The sequence below is a fragment of the Megachile rotundata genome, chromosome 7 (assembly GCF_050947335.1).
Source record: "Megachile rotundata isolate GNS110a chromosome 7, iyMegRotu1, whole genome shotgun sequence".
Lineage (NCBI taxonomy): Eukaryota > Metazoa > Arthropoda > Insecta > Hymenoptera > Megachilidae > Megachile > Megachile rotundata.
Genome location: NC_134989.1, coordinates 12,478,968 through 12,495,844, shown reverse-complemented (window position 1 = coordinate 12,495,844; position 16,877 = coordinate 12,478,968). Strand labels below are relative to the sequence as shown.

Genomic DNA, 16,877 nt, shown 5'->3' with positions numbered 1-16,877 from the left:
ACACTATATGTTACATATTTATAATATATATTAATGTGTATTACATATGTGTAGTACGTATTAACATGTATTACAATATATGTTACATATATGTTATAATGTGTATTACATACGTACACATGCAATATGTACCTATCAGAATATAAAACATTCAAATCTGTCACTCCTCGTTTCTCATCAACGAAACTCATCTATTTGATCAATTAAACAACCAAATTGAACAAACATCTTTTTCCGCTAAATAATTATATCTTTCTTTAAATAATTATATCTTCATTACTTCGACAAACGACTACGAATAACATTTTAATGAAACCCCTCGATACGATTAAGAATCGTTCGATTAATCTAATTTTGAACGAGCACATACTAATTATCAACACACAGATTAATTCGTTAGACTCGTATCACTGAATTTTACAAAATTTCATTGAACATGAAGAATTAACCAGCGATGTATCAAAAAGAATTCATCGAATTCGTATGCATCGTCGGAATGCATGCATTTTTCACTCGCGTCAGCGACTGGTGTTCAAAAAATTGCAACGTGGTTGAAACTTTCGAGGAAAGAATTTCTGTTACCTCTTGATCTTCGTGCGACAAGAAAACAACAGAAGTTTTATTATTATTTTTTTGCATTGTAACAAATGTTGTATACAAATGCAGTACAAATGTTGTTGGACAAGTTTCTGTTACAGAACACGTAATGTACAATTGGGGGTGTTAATGAAGAGGTTAGATCTTGAAACGAAAATCTGTGAATTTAACAACAAGATGAGTTTTTGGATTTTTGGAGTTTTGGATTTTCGGATTTTTGGATTTTTGGAGTTTTGGATTTTTGGAGTTTTGGAGTTTTGGAGTTTTGGAGTTTTAGAGATTTGGAGTTTTGGAGTTTTGGAGTTTTAGAGTTTTGGAGTTCTGGAGTTTTGGAGTTCTGGAGTTTTGGAGTTTTGGAGTTTTGGAGTTTTGGAGTTTTGGATTTTTGAAGTTTTGGAGTTTTGGAGTTTTGGAGTTTTGGATTTTTGAAGTTTTTGAGTTTTGGAGTTCTGGAGTTTTGGAGTTCTGGAGTTTTGGAGTTTTGGGGTTTTGGGGTTTTGGGGTTTTGGAGTTTTGGAGTTTTGGAGTTTTGAAGTTTTGAAGTTTTGGAGTTTTGGAGTTTTGGATTTTTGAATTTTTGTATTTTTGCATTTTTGCATTTTTACATTTTTGCATTTTTGCATTTTTGCATTTTTAGATTTCCAAATTTCAGATTTCTGGATTACTGAATTTCTATGTTTCTACTTCTCTAGTTTTTTATTTTTTTAAATTTCTAAACTTCTACAATTTTAAATTTCTACATTTCTACATTTCTAAAATTCAAAATTTTAGAATTTCTTCTAAGATTCAAAATTCAGAAATCATCAAAAACCCCCAAAAAGAAATTCCTAAATTACTCCTCCTACCATCTTTCGCATGAAAGATTTATCAATCTACCTGACCTACGACAAAACTAGCTATAAAGAACCGGAATGTCCCCATTTCAAAAACGGCATATTAACGAGATCGTCTGCCATTTATCGAACAATTTTTGTTAAACAATACATGGTATAGTCTCCCGTTTGAACTTAATATTCTAAGTGTTTACCTTGCTCGATTTAGCTGGTGTAATAGCCGTAGTGACACAAACAACTATGTTCAATATCACTTAGTGGATTATCGACTATTGCTTCAAGGAAAAAAAGTGATAATAGCATGACTTATTCAAATTTTATGCAAAAGCTGTACTAATACGAGTGTGACGAATGGCAGATAACAATTAATACGAAAAATATGAGTACCGTGAAAGAGCGGGAAAGTAGGTTTTTATCGCTTTAAGTGCACTTTCAATTTTTTGGTTGTTATTCACTAGTTGCATTAAATATTTTGTATAAAATACTTGAAGTTAGGTAGAAATACAAATTCATGTAAAAATACAAAAAAAAATGAAATTTGATTTTGATATTTATAATTTAAATATAGAAGACTATTGTATTTATGCAATATAAATTTGTTTATATATTAAATGTTATTGTATTGCTAAAATTGTTATCTGGTGATATAACAATTTGTACGACGTTGTTATACAAGGTTGTTATACAACTATTAGAGAGGAATTGTAATGTGCGTGATATTATCAGGTATGAAAATACAGCGCGTGGAATTACGAGGCATGAGTAACGCGTAGAATTATGTCGCTTAAGATTACAACACGGTGAATCATAAAGCGTGGACTACACGTGAAAATATGAAGCGTGAAAGTGCAACGCGTCGATTTCTAAAATATAAGAATACAAAACGCTGATTTATGAAGCGTGAAAATACTACACATGGAAATATAAAGTGTCAGAATACAATGCGTAGAATTATGAAGCATAACAATACAAAACATGGAAATGTCACGCGTGAAAGTAGAACGCGTTAAACTATAAAGTTTATGAATACAAAACGCTGATTTATGAAGTGTGAAAATACTACACGTGGAAATATAAAGCGTGCAAGTACAGCACGGAGAATTATGAAGCTTAAAAATACGAAACGTAGAAATATAAAGCGTCAGAATAGAACGCGTAGAATTATGAAGCATAACAATACAAAACGTGGAAATGTCACGCGTGAAAGTAGAACGCGTTAAACTATAAAGTTTATGAATACAAAACGCTGATTTATGAAGTGTGAAAATACTACACGTGGAAATATAAAGCGTGCAAATACAGCACGGAGAATTATGAAGCTTAAAAATACGAAACGTAGAAATATAACGCTTGGAAATAGAACGTCTTGAACTATAAAGCATTAGAATGCAGAACGTGGAGTTATGAAGCGTGAAAATACTACACGTGGAAATATAAAGCGTGAAAATACAACGCGTAGGATTATGAAATATGAAAATGCAAAACGTGGAATTATAAATCAGGAAAATACTACGCGTGGAAATATAAAGAGTGAAAATACAACGCGTGGAGTTAGACAGCGTGGAAATACAACGCGTGGAGTTACACAGCGTGAAAATACAACGCGTGGAGTAATCCAGCGTGAAAATACAACGCGTGGAGTAATCCAGCGTGAAAATACAACGCGTGGAGTTATACAGCGTGAAAATACAACGCGTGGAATTATCCAGCGTGAAAATACAACGCGTGCCAGTTATACAGCGTGAAAATACAACGCGTGAAGTTACACAGCGTGGAAATACAACGCGTGGAATTACACAGCGTGAAAATACAACGCGTGGAGTAATCCAGCGTGAAAATACAACGCGTGGAGTAATCCAGCGTGAAAATACAACGCGTGGAGTAATCCAGCGTGAAAATACAACGCGTGGAGTTACACAGCGTGAAAATACAACGCGTGGACTTACACAGCGTGAAAATACAACGCATAAAATTACGAATCATCAAAATACAGAATTAAAATTTGTAGAATTGCACCATATAGAATTATAACAATAAATTACAGCACACAGAATGAAAAAATATGTAACACCACTAGAAATTGTTTATAATCGCTTCTATTTACTAACTAATGAGCTTTCAACAAAACAAGCTAGATAAACGAAGTTCATTGAGCAACTAATCAAGCCTTCCTGGAAAAACTTTCTGAGTAATACCGACAATGACACTGAATATCGAACCATAAAATAACATAAGTAACGTTCGCTTGCCACAAAATGACTGCTGCTAAAATATCGAAAACGGCGAAATAACAAATGCTTCCTAAATTTTTTCTCTCAGTATATATTTTCGTGAATTGCATTTTCAAGCAAAGAATACAATTCACTGCAGTCGTAGAAATTGTTCAAATTAAAAATTATTTAAAATAAAAACATATTTTTCTTAAATCCCAGAAGTCATCTTGTGGCGCGTACACGGAAACCTAGCAACTTTCGAAAGCTTGAGTGATATGTACTATCACATGATAAAAATAAAAACGTATAGCCTTCTTAAATCCCAGAAGTCATCTTGTGGCGCGTACACGAAAACCTTGCAGAAACTTTCGAAACATTGAATGATACGTACTATCACATGATACGAATTATCACAGTGTTATTTAACATAAATTAACAAAAATAATTATATAAATTACAAGAGTGATTATTGTAAACTTCATGCGTCAACTCACGAAATCATCGAGGAGACAAACCGCGAAACGAACGAAGACGTCATTCTTCCGAAAGCACGTTGTCCCCTTTTCAATGGCACAGCAATTTACTAATTCGAATCTCGAATATCTCTTCCTACCCGGGCGAAAAACGGTCGAGGAAAAAAAACATGAACCGACTCACCAAAGAAGTTTGCGCGTTGTAATTTTCTACGCTCGGAACGGTGGTATTTAATACCACTCTACTAGCCAATGCCCACTGATAGCGGCCACACGTGTTATTTCCTTGTGTGTTAATATACATATTCCTCTTGACAAGTATTGTTATTCCTGTCGTTTTTAAATGTGAAATGCGTCGAACATTCGGAAAGTTACTTGTAACACCTGACAGAAGTACTGTCTTGAATGTACATTCGAAAATGCACATGAATCGATGTAAACATTATAAGTATACATTTTATGTATGTTGAATGTGTACGTTAAATATGTACCTTGGGAAAAGTTTGCGAGTATGAATTTATAAGATGATCATTATGTGTACACTGCATGTAGACAGTAGAAAGTGTACATGAATGTTCAAAACAAGATACAAATATTTAGGATACATATTTACAATAAATAAGATACATAGTGAGTGTATGCTGTAGTACACATATATTGCTTATGTTTATTTAATGTACTCTAAATGCATACATTAAGTATGTATATTAAATGTGAGCATTAAATGAGTATATTAGAGAATGTGTAAAAATGTAAATATTTAAAAAATAAATAAATTGAATTTTTCTATCAAAGTATCGAAGTGTGATAATAAAAGATGGGATGTCTGTAATAAATTTTGATATGGTATTTATCTTGACCTAGCTTAATCTAAACGTGACCGTACATCGGTTTGATCGAACGATGAACTATGCTGACCTAACCTAACCGTGCGTTGTTACATCGTATGTGTGTTATACGTGAAACGTTGGAGTTAGGAAGATTTTGGGGTATGGGAAATTTGAGATATGTAAATGTGAGAATTTTGAGAAATTTTGGAATTTGGGGATTTGGGAGTTTAGAAATGTGGAGTTTGGGAATTTCGAAATTTGGGAGAGGTTGAAATATGGGGTGGTGAGAATTTGGGAAATTTGGAATTTGGATATGTGAGAGTTTGGGAGAATTTTAAATTTGGGAATTATGGAATTGGGGAGTTAAGGAATTGGGGATTTATGGAATTGGGGATTTATGGAATTGGGGAATTATGGAATTGGAATATTATGGAATTGGGGAATTGGGGAATTATGGAATTGTGGAATTATGGAATTGAGAATTATGGAATTGGGGAATTATGGAATTGGGGAATTATGGAATTGGAGAATTATGGAATTGGGGAATTATGGAATTGGAGAATTATGGAATTGGGGAATTAGGGAATTGGGGAATTATGGAATTGGAGAATTATGGAATTGGGGAATTAGGGAATTTAGAAGTTATGGAATTGGGGAATTATGGAATTGGAGAATTATGGAATTGGAGAATTATGGAATTGGGGAATTATGAAATTGGGGAATTATGAAATTCGGTAATTGTGGAATTGGGAAATTATGGAATTGGGTAATTATGGAATTGGGTAATTATGGAATTGGGGAATTATGGAATTGGGGAATTATGAAATTTGGAAATTATGGAATTGGGAAATTATGGAACTCGAAAATTTTGGAATTCAGAACAATGAGAATTTGGAAAATTTGAAATATGAGAACATGAAAATTGCAAATGTTTGCAAATGTCAGAAGAGAAGAATAAACCCAAACACTTAGAAATTGAGAAAGTTGCTAATTTGAAAATTCAGAAATGCAAACATAGAAATTTTGAATAATGAGTAACTCTTCCTCTTATCCTAAGATCTTGTTGCGTCTGCAAGAATGTTGTATCTTGCTCATTGTATCGAGTAAATTGTTTGTGTATCTTACATCTTCGAGATGATTCAATTCCAGTCTAGTAAGCAGAGCTGTCACTTGAGAAAGTGTGCCGAGCAGAGAGCTGGTTGTACACACGTTCGGAACAAAAAGAAGATACGTTCGAAAATCGTTTATAAAAAGCCATGATTTTGTTGAATAAACGTGAAAGAATTTCACTGCTGTGTCTAGAAGAAATTCTGTTAAGCAATTTTATTTATAGAGAGAAAATGACAATCATCTGTTCACTATAAGAAATCTTTGTAAAATTAAATTGAAATCTTCATGAAAAAAGTTCATGAAGTAAAAATATTTCAATGCAATATTTTATAGTAATTTTCAGATAAAATTGTTAACAAAATTACTGTACGAAGATTCAGGTAATATTTTCAATAAAAAATGTATATAGTTTTTCTTAACAATTAATATTCTTGATTCTTTTAATATTGTTAAAGTTGTATTAAAAATATGAAGCACAAATTTATTATTACTGACAATAACTGGTAATAATACTTTTAATGAAAATGTTCAATAATATTTTTTTGAGTGTTATGCAACGATGTAGTTCTCGCACCTAAATGGATTCTTTGAAAAATTTAAACCAAGAAGTATAAAACGCGGTTCGAAAAAGTACAATTCCTGATATTATCCAAATTCTCAGACGAAATTACTCATTTTACTAAAAGTTTAAAAATTTCAGTCTAAAATTACTTACGAAATATTAGTTCTTTTGTAACTTGACATAGGGAGTGAAGTAAAAGAGGTGTAAACTCGACCTTGGAATTTCCTCCACTTCAATCGCGAAAATTATTTATACTTTTATTTATGTCACATGTTTGTTGTCACGTTATGTCTCCATCACATCAAACAACGTTTCATAAAATAATTTTTTTTTCGTAAATATTCTACGTTTTTTCCGGGATATTTCAGTAATGTCACATCGTGTACTGTACAGTAAAAATAAAAAATGTTAACACTGGTACTAAAACTTGAGTCGACTCAAAATAGGCAAAGTTTGTACTCCACTCAAAATTTTCCTGCAAGTCTAATTTCAATGCTCTCATAGAAATATACTAAGCAAAATTCTTGTATTTACACGAAAGTATACGAAGTGCAATTCTTCACTCGATAGAAATAACAAATGTTAGCACTGCTCATAAAATTTGAGTCGACCCAAAATGAATACTCCTCTGAATAATATATATTTCACTGAAAATATTCCTGAAACCTAAATGTCTATATCCTTCTATTACCACAAATGTATCTAATGAAAATTAACATTACAAAATGTTAACACTGCTCATAAGATTCGACCCGGCTCAAAATGAATACTGCACTGAATAATATATATCTCACTGAAAATGTTCCAAAAATCAAAATGTCTATATATTCCTATTACCATAAAATTGTAGCTAATGTACTAATATACTAAAAAAATAAAATTGAAAAATGTTAATACTGCTCATAAAATTCGACCTGGTTCAAAATGAATACTCCACTGAACCTGTATTCCACCGAAAATATTCCAACACCCCAAATGTCTATTCTCCTTCTACCACAAAAATGCATCTACCAAAAAATAAAAATAAAAATGTTAACACTGCTCATAAAATCCGAACCGGCTCAAAATAAGTCCTCCACTGAATAATAAATATTTCACTAAACATATCCCTACATCCCAAATATCTATTCTCCTTCTACCACAAAAATGCATCTACCAAAAAATAAAAATAAAAATGTTAACGCTGCTCATAAAATCCGACCCGGCTCAAAATAAGTCCTCCACTGAATAATAAGTACATATTTCACTAAAAATATCCCTACATCCCAAATATCATTTCTCCTTCTACCACAAAAATACATCTAATAAAAAATAAAAATAAAAATGTTAACACTGCTCATAAAATCTGACCCGGCTCAAAATAAGTCCTTCACTGAATAATAAATATTTCACTAAAAATATCCCTACACCCCAAACGTCTATCCATCTTCTACCACAAAAATGCATCTACCAAAAAATAAAAATAAAAATGTTAACGCTGCTCATAAAATCCGACCCGGCTCAAAATAAGTCCTCCACTGAATAATAAGTACATATTTCACTAAAAATATCCCTACATCCCAAATATCATTTCTCCTTCTACCACAAAAATACATCTAATAAAAAATAAAAATAAAAATGTTAACACTGCTCATAAAATCTGACCCGGCTCAAAATAAGTCCTTCACTGAATAATAAATATTTCACTAAAAATATCCCTACACCCCAAACGTCTATCCATCTTCTACCACAAAAATGCATCTACCAAAAAATAAAAATAAAAATGTTAACGCTGCTCATAAAATCCGACCCGGCTCAAAATAAGTCCTCCACTGAATAATAAATATTTCACTAAACATATCCCTACATCCCAAATATCTACCCTCCTTTTACCACAAAAATGCATCTACCAAAAAATAAAAATAAAAATGTTAACGCTGCTCATAAAATCCGACCCGGCTCAAAATAAGTCCTCCACTGAATAATAAATATTTCACTAAAAATATCCCTACATCCCAAACGTCTATCCATCTTCTACCACAAAAATGCATCTACCAAAAAATAAAAATAAAAATGTTAACACTGCTCAAAACTGCCCCTGAGCTCAAAATACCTCCACACTGCCTCTCATCCATATCCCAAACCCCGAAACCTTCATATTCTCGTACCACAAAAAATCAAAACCAAATATTACAAATAAAAAATCTGCAACACTGTTATCAACTCTCGGCAGTTGAAAAACCACAAAACTGATGAGCGAGCACTTACAGTTAAGTTCGCGTGACGATGGTACCCTCGTTCGGACGTCTTTAGTTTCCCAGGAGTCGCACTTAAAACGTGTTGCGGTATCGTAGCAGTGAAAAGTAATATATATTCCGCGGTGAGGCTCAGGTGATCGATCCAACCTGATGAAGAGTTCACTACGAAATACCGAGATGCAAGAGCCGTATGTCCCACTTATTAACCGAGCGCCGCCCCATAAAGCCCCACCATGACCAGCGTCGTTGGCCACAAAAAATGACAGAGGTCTCGGACGATGTGCCGTTCAACTGGCGGTACATTCGTTACATAAAATTAACGATTGTTTTTTACCGCGAAATTGACACCTGTGTTCGTATTGGATGTGCGCTCGAAAACAGTGTTGTACCCTTATTTACTTTCGTTCGCTACTTATTTAATTTTCACGTGGACGCGACAGGTCTTTTTGTGGGGTCTCGACGATTTTTGGGAATTTCGGATCATTTTCGGTGGTCGAAAGGGAGGTTTGGACGTTTTGTGAGTTTGAGAGTGAATTTGTAATAGTTTTGCTCGGGGAAATGAGAGATCTTTGAACGAAGAGATTATCGGTTAAGTTTGAGGCATTTTTGAGTGGATTTGGTTGATGATATTTGACCCCTTTTTTTGAATGTGGGGTACATTAGAAATTAGATAATTTATCAGTGAATTTATATTAGTAGATATTTTGTGAGTGAGTGAGTTTGCAAGTTGGTGATTTTTGTGAAAGGTGTTATTTCTACAAAAAACGTTAGCACTGCTCATAAAATTTGAGTCGACACAAAATGAAGACTCTATTAAATAATATATATTTCACTGAAAATATTCAGAAATCCCAGGTGTCCATATCCTCCTGTTACTGCAAAAGTGTACCTAATGTACTAAGAAAATAAAATTGAAAAATGTTAACACTGCTCATAAAATTTGAGTCCAGACAAAATAAAGATTCCATTGAATAATATTTCACTAAAAATATTCAGAAAACCCAGATATCTATAACCTCCTGTTACCACAAAATTGTAGCTAAAGTAGTAAAAAAAAAGAACTAAAAAATGTTAACACTGCTCATAAAATTTGAGTCTACCCTAAATAAATGCACTCCATTGAATAATATATATTTCACTGAACATATTCAGAAAACCCAGATATCTATAACCTCCTGTTACCACAAAATTGTAGCTAAAGTAGTAAAAAAAAAGAACTAAAAAATGTTAACACTGCTCATAAAATTTGAGTCTACCCTAAATAAAGACACTCCATTGAATAATATATATTTCACTGAATATATTCAGAAAACCAAGATATCTATAACCTCCAGTTACCACAAAATTGTACCTCATATACTAAGAAACTAAAATTAAAAAATGTTAACACTGCTCATAAAATTCCTAACAGTTCGTGAAGTTTGAGTCGCCCCAAAGTGAATACTCCCCTGAATACATCTCTCTGAGACATTTCGAATTTATGACTATGATATTGGAAAAGTTAATACCAGGAGTGAATTTGCGTCAATATCGGATTTATTGGAAAATTATCATCAGATGAATGTCAAATAAAAAATTATTGGGAATTTGCAAATATTTGCATAAGATTCATTAATATCTCAGTTGCAAGTACACGTGTTCAAAATAAGTCTCAACGGATGTTGAAACGTTCATTTTTTTGAGATCCATTTACATGCAATAAAGTTGTTTATCGAATTTATAACACGGGGAATGTACTTTAAATGTAAGAAATTGTCCATTTGTAAGTTTGCTTCATCTCAATTTTTACGATTAAAGTATTTACCGTGATATATACGTGAAGCATACATACACGAAGCAACAAAATGTATTTTAAATATATAAACGTGAGAATTTTGAGAAATTTTGGAATTTGGAAGTGTGAGAATTTGGGGATTTTGCAATTTAGACATGTTGAGTTAGGACATTTTGAAATTTAGGGACATTGCAATTTGGGTTTGTGAGAATTTAGGGGAATGTGGAAATGTGAGAATTTGGGGGAATTTGAAATTTGGGAATTATGGAATTGGAGAATTTGTGGAATTGAGGAATTATGGAATTGGGGAATTATGGAATTTGGGAATTATGGAATTGGGAAAATATGGAATTGGGGAATTGTAGAATTGGAGAATTGTGGAATTGGGGTATTTTGGAATTAGGGGATTATGGAATTGGGGAATTATGGAATTTGGGGATTGTGGAATTGGGGTATTATGGAATTGGGAAATTATGGAATTGGGGAATTGTAGAATTCGAGAATTGTGGAATTGGGGTATTATGGAATTAGGGGATTATGGAATTGGGGAATTATGGAATTTGGGGATTGTGGAATTGGGGTATTATGGAATTGGGAAATTATGGAATTGGGGAATTGTAGAATTCGAGAATTGTGGAATTGGGGTATTATGGAATTAGGGGATTATGGAATTGGGGAATTATGGAATTTGGGGATTGTGGAATTGGGGTATTATGGAATTGGGGGATTATGGAATTGGGGAATTATGGAATTTGGGGATTGTGGAATTGGGGTATTATGGAATTAGGGGATTATGGAATTGGGGAATTATGGAATTTGGGGATTGTGGAATTGGGGTATTATGGAATTGGGGGATTATGGAATTGGGGAATTATGGAATTTGGGGATTGTGGAATTGGGGTATTATGGAATTGGGGGATTATGGAATTGGGGAATTATGGAATTGGAGAATTGTGGAATTGGGGAATTATGGAATTTGAGGATTATGGAAATGAGGAATTATGGAATTGGGAATTACGGTATTGGGGCATTATGGAATTGGGGAATTATGGAATTGGGAATTACGGTATTGGGGCATTATGGAATTGGGGAATTATGGAATTGGGGATTACGGTATTGGGGCATTATGGAATTGGGGAATTATGGAATTGGGAATTACGGTATTGGGGCATTATGGAATTGGGGAATCATGAAGTTGGGGAATTATGGTATTGGGGAAATATGGAATTGGGGAATTATGGAATTTGGGAAATATGGAACTGAGGAATTATGGAATTTGGGAATTATGGAACTAGGCAATTATGGAATTGGGGAATTATGGAATTGGAGAGTTATTGAATTGGGAAATTATGGAACTGAGGAATTATTGAATTAGGAAATTATGAAATTAGGAAATTATTGGGAATTCGAAATATTATTTTATTCCAATTAGAATTAGAAAAATATTTTTCGCGAAAAGACATTTTTCAAAGCAACAATTTATTTATCGTCTATTAGCATTTGTGACAGACACATTTTGTTGTCCTTTCTGAAACGAATCACCGTTTCCGTTCGTTCCAAAGGTTCGTAAGTAACATTCTAAAGAGGCATATTTCTAGACAAAACGTTCAAGGAGAACGATTCCTACAGAATTTTATAAACCGTAACGATTTACGTATTCGTTTTGAAACGACCGTCTTGAAATATGACCCTATCAAATTGAGGATAACGATTAAAGGTAGATCATTTAAAGAAATTCATGTTTGTTACTGAAAGACTTCTTTTCTGTGAAACGCCAGTTACGGGTGCCATCTTGTACCACTCTGCGGGCGTCATTTTGTTTCTTTGTGTCGTCGAAAATAACTGATTTATAAATTTTTTCGAATTCTACATTTTTTATGAACTTCTCTTTCGAAAATCGTGCAAATTAGTAACTAAATTGGTTGAAATTAGTAATTTGTATAATTGATACAGTGTCTGATTCTGTATTTTAATTTTTGGGATTCAATAAATTTGAATTTTTCGGGTGACTAATGAAAGTGAAGAAATTTGAATGAACTTATAACTAACGCTACGGAATTACCAATCGAATACAATGACACGGGAAAACAATGGATGGGAATAAAGGAAAGAACAATGCAGATCTTACGTCAGTCGTAGATTTTATAAGAGATGTCAACAATGAAACATGTATTTCATTAAGAGAATTTGTTATTACTATTGATCGCGTTTCATTTTCATCGTTCATTTCTGAATTCTCAAATTTTAAAGCCTAGGAACCCCATAATTTTCAAGTTCTCAAGTTTCTAAATTCTCGGATTCTTAAATTCTTAAATTTCCATACCTCAAATCCTTGTATAGCTAAATCCTTGTATACCTAAATTCCTGAATAGCTAAATCCCTGCACCCCTAAATCCCTAAATTCCTGAGTAACTAAATCCTTGTATACCTAAATCCCTGTATCCCTAAATTCCTGAATAACTAAATCCTTGTCTACCTAAATCCCTGTGTCTGTAAATCCCTGTATAGCTAACTCCCTGTATCCCTAAATCTCTGTATACCTAAATCTCTGTACCCCTAAATCCCTATATCCCTAAATTCCTGAGTAACTAAATCCTTGTATAGCTAAATCCCTGTATCCCTTAATCCCTGTATAGCAAAATTCCTGTACCCCTAAATCCCTATATTCCTAAATTCCTGAGTAATTAAATTCTTGTATACCTAAATCTCTTTATTTCTAAATCCCTGTATAGCTAAATCTCTGCATAGCTAAATCCCTGTATAGCTAAATACCTGCCTCCCTAAATTCCTGTCTCCCTAAATTCCTGTCTCCCTAAATCCCTGCATCCCTAAATCCCTAATCCATAAATTCCTATATTTCTAAATCCCCAAATCCCCAAAATGTCCAACCCTCAAATTAAAAAATTTCCCAATTTTTCCCATTCTAACCCCGAACTCCCTTAATTTTACCAACACTGCTCAAAACCTCCCTAAATTGTTCCTAGACCTCTCAAAACCTCCCTAAATTCCTAGATCCCTCAAAACCTCTCTAAATTGTTCTCAAAACCTCCCCAAATTGTTCCTACATCTTCCTACAAATCTCTCTCTCTCTCTCCATAACCATATTAATTTTTCTCTTCTACAATTTTTCTCTAGGCTTTCCCCGGGAGACCTGTTGCAACGATTCCTGGAAGATGTACTCACATCGTGTATCTAAAGCGGAAGGTGCAGCCTTGAGCTGGCTAAAACTCGCGTCAATATTAACAGATGCACTGGAAGTTTATGTACGACAAATATTTAACCGATACTCTCCTTCGGTTTGCCAGATTTCTTTCTTCCTTCGTTCGTTCTTCTTGTCACATAGAAGTATTAATAACGGTTCGTTTGCAATTACTTCGGCCAAGAACATACTCGTTTTTCGATGGAATTTAACGATTAGGTAACTGTTCCTCAGCGGGTCAGTGGTACGGTTGTAAACCGATCTTCTTCTCCCCGTTTCCTTTTGTTTCGATTATAGAATCGCCATTTTATGACTTAACTGTGCACGCGTTTTCATAATTCGCGCGTTAACCTCGTCAGTCATTTTTTTCTGACAGAAGTCTAACTGTTTATTTTATTCTCGTTATTAAGTAAGAATTTAATAGGAAAAGATTGGCAGCAGTTTTTACTAGCATTTTAATAAACCTAGTTAATATACGATAAAAAAACGATGAATGTGTAAATGCTTATAATTATATAAAACGCAAATATGTAAGAATTTAATAGCAAAAGATTGGTTATTGTTTTTAATAGCATTTCAATAAACCTAGTTAATATACGATAAAAAAACGATGAATGTGTAAATGTTGATAACTTATAAAACGTGAATATGTAAGAATTTAATAGCAAAAGATTGGTAGCAGTTTTTATTAGCATTTCAATAAACCTAATTAATATACGATAAGAAAACGATGAATGTGTAAATGTTGATAACTTATAAAACGTAAATATGTAAGAATTTAATAGCAAAAGATTGGTAGCAGTTTTTATTAGCATTTCAATAAACCTAGTTGATATGCGATAAAAAAACAATGAATGTGTAAATGCGGATAATTTATAAAACGCAAATATGTGAAAAAGTTCATTTGTAAAACAAGTGTTAAAAGGTTGAATATTTTAATGAACCGTCCGGTAAAAAGTCGCAAGATAGCGATAAATAAACTTTATTGTTATCGTGCATACACCTACGCAGCTTATTTTTCATCTTCCACCAGAAATTTCAGATAATACAGACTTCACATCCTTTTATCTTACCGAAGACTTTATGATACGTAATTACGCGTCGTAAAGGAAACACCTTTAAACAGACAATCAACTCCCGTTTGTTAATAAATTATTCTCCTCTCGCTAAATAGAATTATCGTTAAACGAAATCCGAGTTCATGGTTAATTAATTACGGTTAGTTTTATTGGAGATAAAAGTAATATAAGAGCGATACACGAATTAGCATTAACATTTGTCTCCATCCAGCGATGTTAATCATCATTGTTTGTTCCTTCTTGTGTTCGCATGTTTCGATTCAATTTTGTTCTCTTTTATTCCTCTCACGTAATTCTGATTGTATTTTATATCGTTCTTGAATAAATAGTTTTTCTGTTTTGTACATAATTAATTACGACACTTTATTCGTCCACGGATCTCCTCGCCTTCAACAAGTTTTTTGTGTTTAAGCTAGTTCTTAACGAAGTCTTATTAATTAAGTACTCTTGACGGTAAAATGGCCAGTTTCATTTGATGGTAAATAACTTTTCATGTTCGAATTAAAACGAGTCAACCACCGATTTCTGATAACTACTTCTTGGAAGACTAAGTTTCTCCTATTAGCTTCAAACAACGCACATTAATTATCGATTATTCTACCAACGCGTCATTTCGATTATACGTCATTTTCAACATTGAATTTTAATTATTGGATTAATTGCCGAGATACAAGTATAAATTTAATTGATACAGCTTGATCTTACAGTTTTTATTATGACACAGTGCCATTAATACTGTGTGTAGAGGAATAATACTTACAATATTTTTGTAAGCGACAGTACCGGAAAATAGTGCAATTTGAGGGATGCAAATTGCATGTACACAATGTATAAAGAGCGATCGTGTGAAACTAGCATAATTCAGTAATCGAGTTTCAAAATTCAATGCACAGGAAATTTTGAAACTAGCGCTATATCCGTTCTTAGGCTTAATGGTTTCTTAATCGCGGTAATTGCTTAATTGCCTCGATAATGTCGTTACTCCGACGCTCCATGTGCACGAATATTCTTCTTTCTATTTTACTTTACACTGATAATATTTTTATTCGTGTATTTATATATTTGCATAATTAAATTCGAAGTGGCTGCGCGATTTTCTTGGAACTCGGCCATCTTGAAATTTTATAATTAAAATTAAAATTCAGTCTCCTTAAAATTTTCCAAAATCTTCAAATTAAAATTCAGTCTCCTTAAAATTTTCCAAAATCTTCAAATTAAAATTCAGTCAGTCTAAAATTTTCTAAAATCTTGAAATTAAAATTCAGTCAGCTTAAAATTTTCCAAAATCTTCAAATTAAAATTTAGTCTCCTTATAATTTTTAAAAATCTTCAAATTAAAATTCAGTCAGTCTAAAATTTTTTAAAATCTTGAAATTAAAATTCAGTCAGCTTAAAATTTCCAAAATCTTAAAATTAAAATTCAAACTCCTTAAAGTTTCCAGAATCTTAAAATTAAAATACAGTCAGTTTAAAATATTCCAAAATCCTAAAATTAAAAGTCAGTCTCCTTAAAATTTTCCAAAATCTTCAAATTAAAATTCAGTCAGTCTAAAATTTTCTGAAATCTTGAAATTAATCTTCAGTCTCCTTAAAATTTTCCAAATTCCTAAAATTAAAATTCAGTCTCTTTAAAATTTCCCAAAATCTTGAAATTAAAATTCAGTCAGTCTAAAATTTTTTAAAATCTTCAAATTAAAATTCAGTCGGTCTAAAATTTTTAAAAATCTTGAAATTAAAATTCAGTCAGCTTAAAGTTTTCTATAATCTTAAAATTAAAATTCAATCACCTTCAAATTTGCTATAAATACATGTATATGTTTATCTCTAATTTCAACTATTAAAAAATGACCTCGCAACAGTTCGAAACCATGAAACTTATTTGAGGTTAACCTAGACCCAAAAATGGCGGAGAAATGTCCTCAAAACGTGGAAGTGAGCATCGTAAATCAGTTACACGCGACTTTAGCAAA

The 16,877-nt window shown here is 32.7% G+C and overlaps 1 protein-coding gene across 3 annotated transcripts in view; it reads right to left on the bottom strand.

The window, feature by feature from the left end:
* LOC100881498 (acyl-CoA Delta-9 desaturase) overlaps positions 1 to 16,877 on the bottom strand; it is a 38,411-nt gene that overhangs the window by 16,205 nt on the left and 5,329 nt on the right. The window contains exon 1 of one of the 3 annotated variants that reach the window (XM_012286728.2): positions 8,866 to 9,043. The exons of 1 other annotated variant lie outside the window; for it this stretch is intronic. Coding sequence is in view for 1 of the 2 variants with exons in the window: in XM_076533166.1 (XP_076389281.1) it covers positions 4,138 to 4,181 (44 nt within the window). In the remaining variant the exon portion in view is untranslated. Of the gene's footprint in view, positions 1 to 4,137; positions 4,288 to 8,865; positions 9,044 to 16,877 lie in introns of those variants that run through there. One more of the 3 variants, XM_076533166.1, reaches the window with a different exon arrangement.